Source organism: Phytophthora parasitica (genome assembly GCF_000247585.1).
Source record: "Phytophthora parasitica INRA-310 unplaced genomic scaffold supercont2.30, whole genome shotgun sequence".
Classification (NCBI taxonomy): Eukaryota; Oomycota; class Peronosporomycetes; order Peronosporales; family Peronosporaceae; genus Phytophthora; species Phytophthora nicotianae.
Genome location: NW_008649016.1, coordinates 760,447 through 761,200, shown reverse-complemented (window position 1 = coordinate 761,200; position 754 = coordinate 760,447). Strand labels below are relative to the sequence as shown.

The 754-nt window shown below is 53.2% G+C and overlaps 1 protein-coding gene across 1 annotated transcript; it reads left to right on the top strand.

Annotated features, from left to right (window-relative positions):
• Window positions 1–146: 146 nt before the first annotated feature.
• Window positions 147–609, top strand: PPTG_12580 (hypothetical protein; the record flags this gene model as incomplete). Its single annotated transcript, XM_008908635.1, has 2 exons — window positions 147–492; window positions 524–609. 2 exons carry the CDS (start codon window positions 147–149, stop codon window positions 607–609), a joined length of 432 nt encoding a protein of 143 aa, XP_008906883.1.
• Between the last annotated feature and the right edge of the window lie 145 nt (window positions 610–754).

Sequence of the window (754 nt, the reverse complement as noted above, 5' to 3'; positions counted from 1 at the left end):
CATTATACTGCCACTAAGACCAGATGAGACGCTCTGGATAGTGCTGAGCTTCTGACTGAGCACCTCTGTTGCCCGTTGAGCTCTCACACGCTTCGCCGGACGGCGACAGCACCGAGAAATCGGATCTCTCCAACCTAAAAATCACCATGACCAGCGTCTCAGGTGAGACGATCGAGGATATACTGTCCTTCACGGATGGAAACTGTGTAGAAGGAAAATCGCAGTTCACGAAAGGTGAAAGCACAAGTGTCAGTATTTCAACGTTGTCTGAATTGGATACGGAGGTGTCGACCGAAGTTCCGACTGAGACCCCAACGAGTACTCCGACTCCAACGGAGGCTCCAACAAGTACCCCGTTGACGGAAGCACAGACAACGAGTACTCCAACGAGCATCCCGACTGAATCTCCGACAAGTGACCCGACGACCGAATCGCCAGTGACGAATACTCCAACGCATATCCCAACTCAAACTCAGACAGAAGAACCGACAAGTGCGCCGACGACTGAATCGCCAGCGACTAGTGCTCCGACTGAAGCTCCTTCAGCGACTCCGACTAGTGCACCGACCACGAAACCACCAGCGACGAGCGTTCCGGCTGAAGATCTGACTGAGACTCTAAGTAGCACATCCACGACGGAACCGAGTACTCCGACGAGTATCCCAACTGTAGCTCCGACAAGTGCACCAACCACGAAACTACCAACGACGAGCGTTCCAACTAAAACTCCGTCTGAGGCTCCAATTAGTACCCG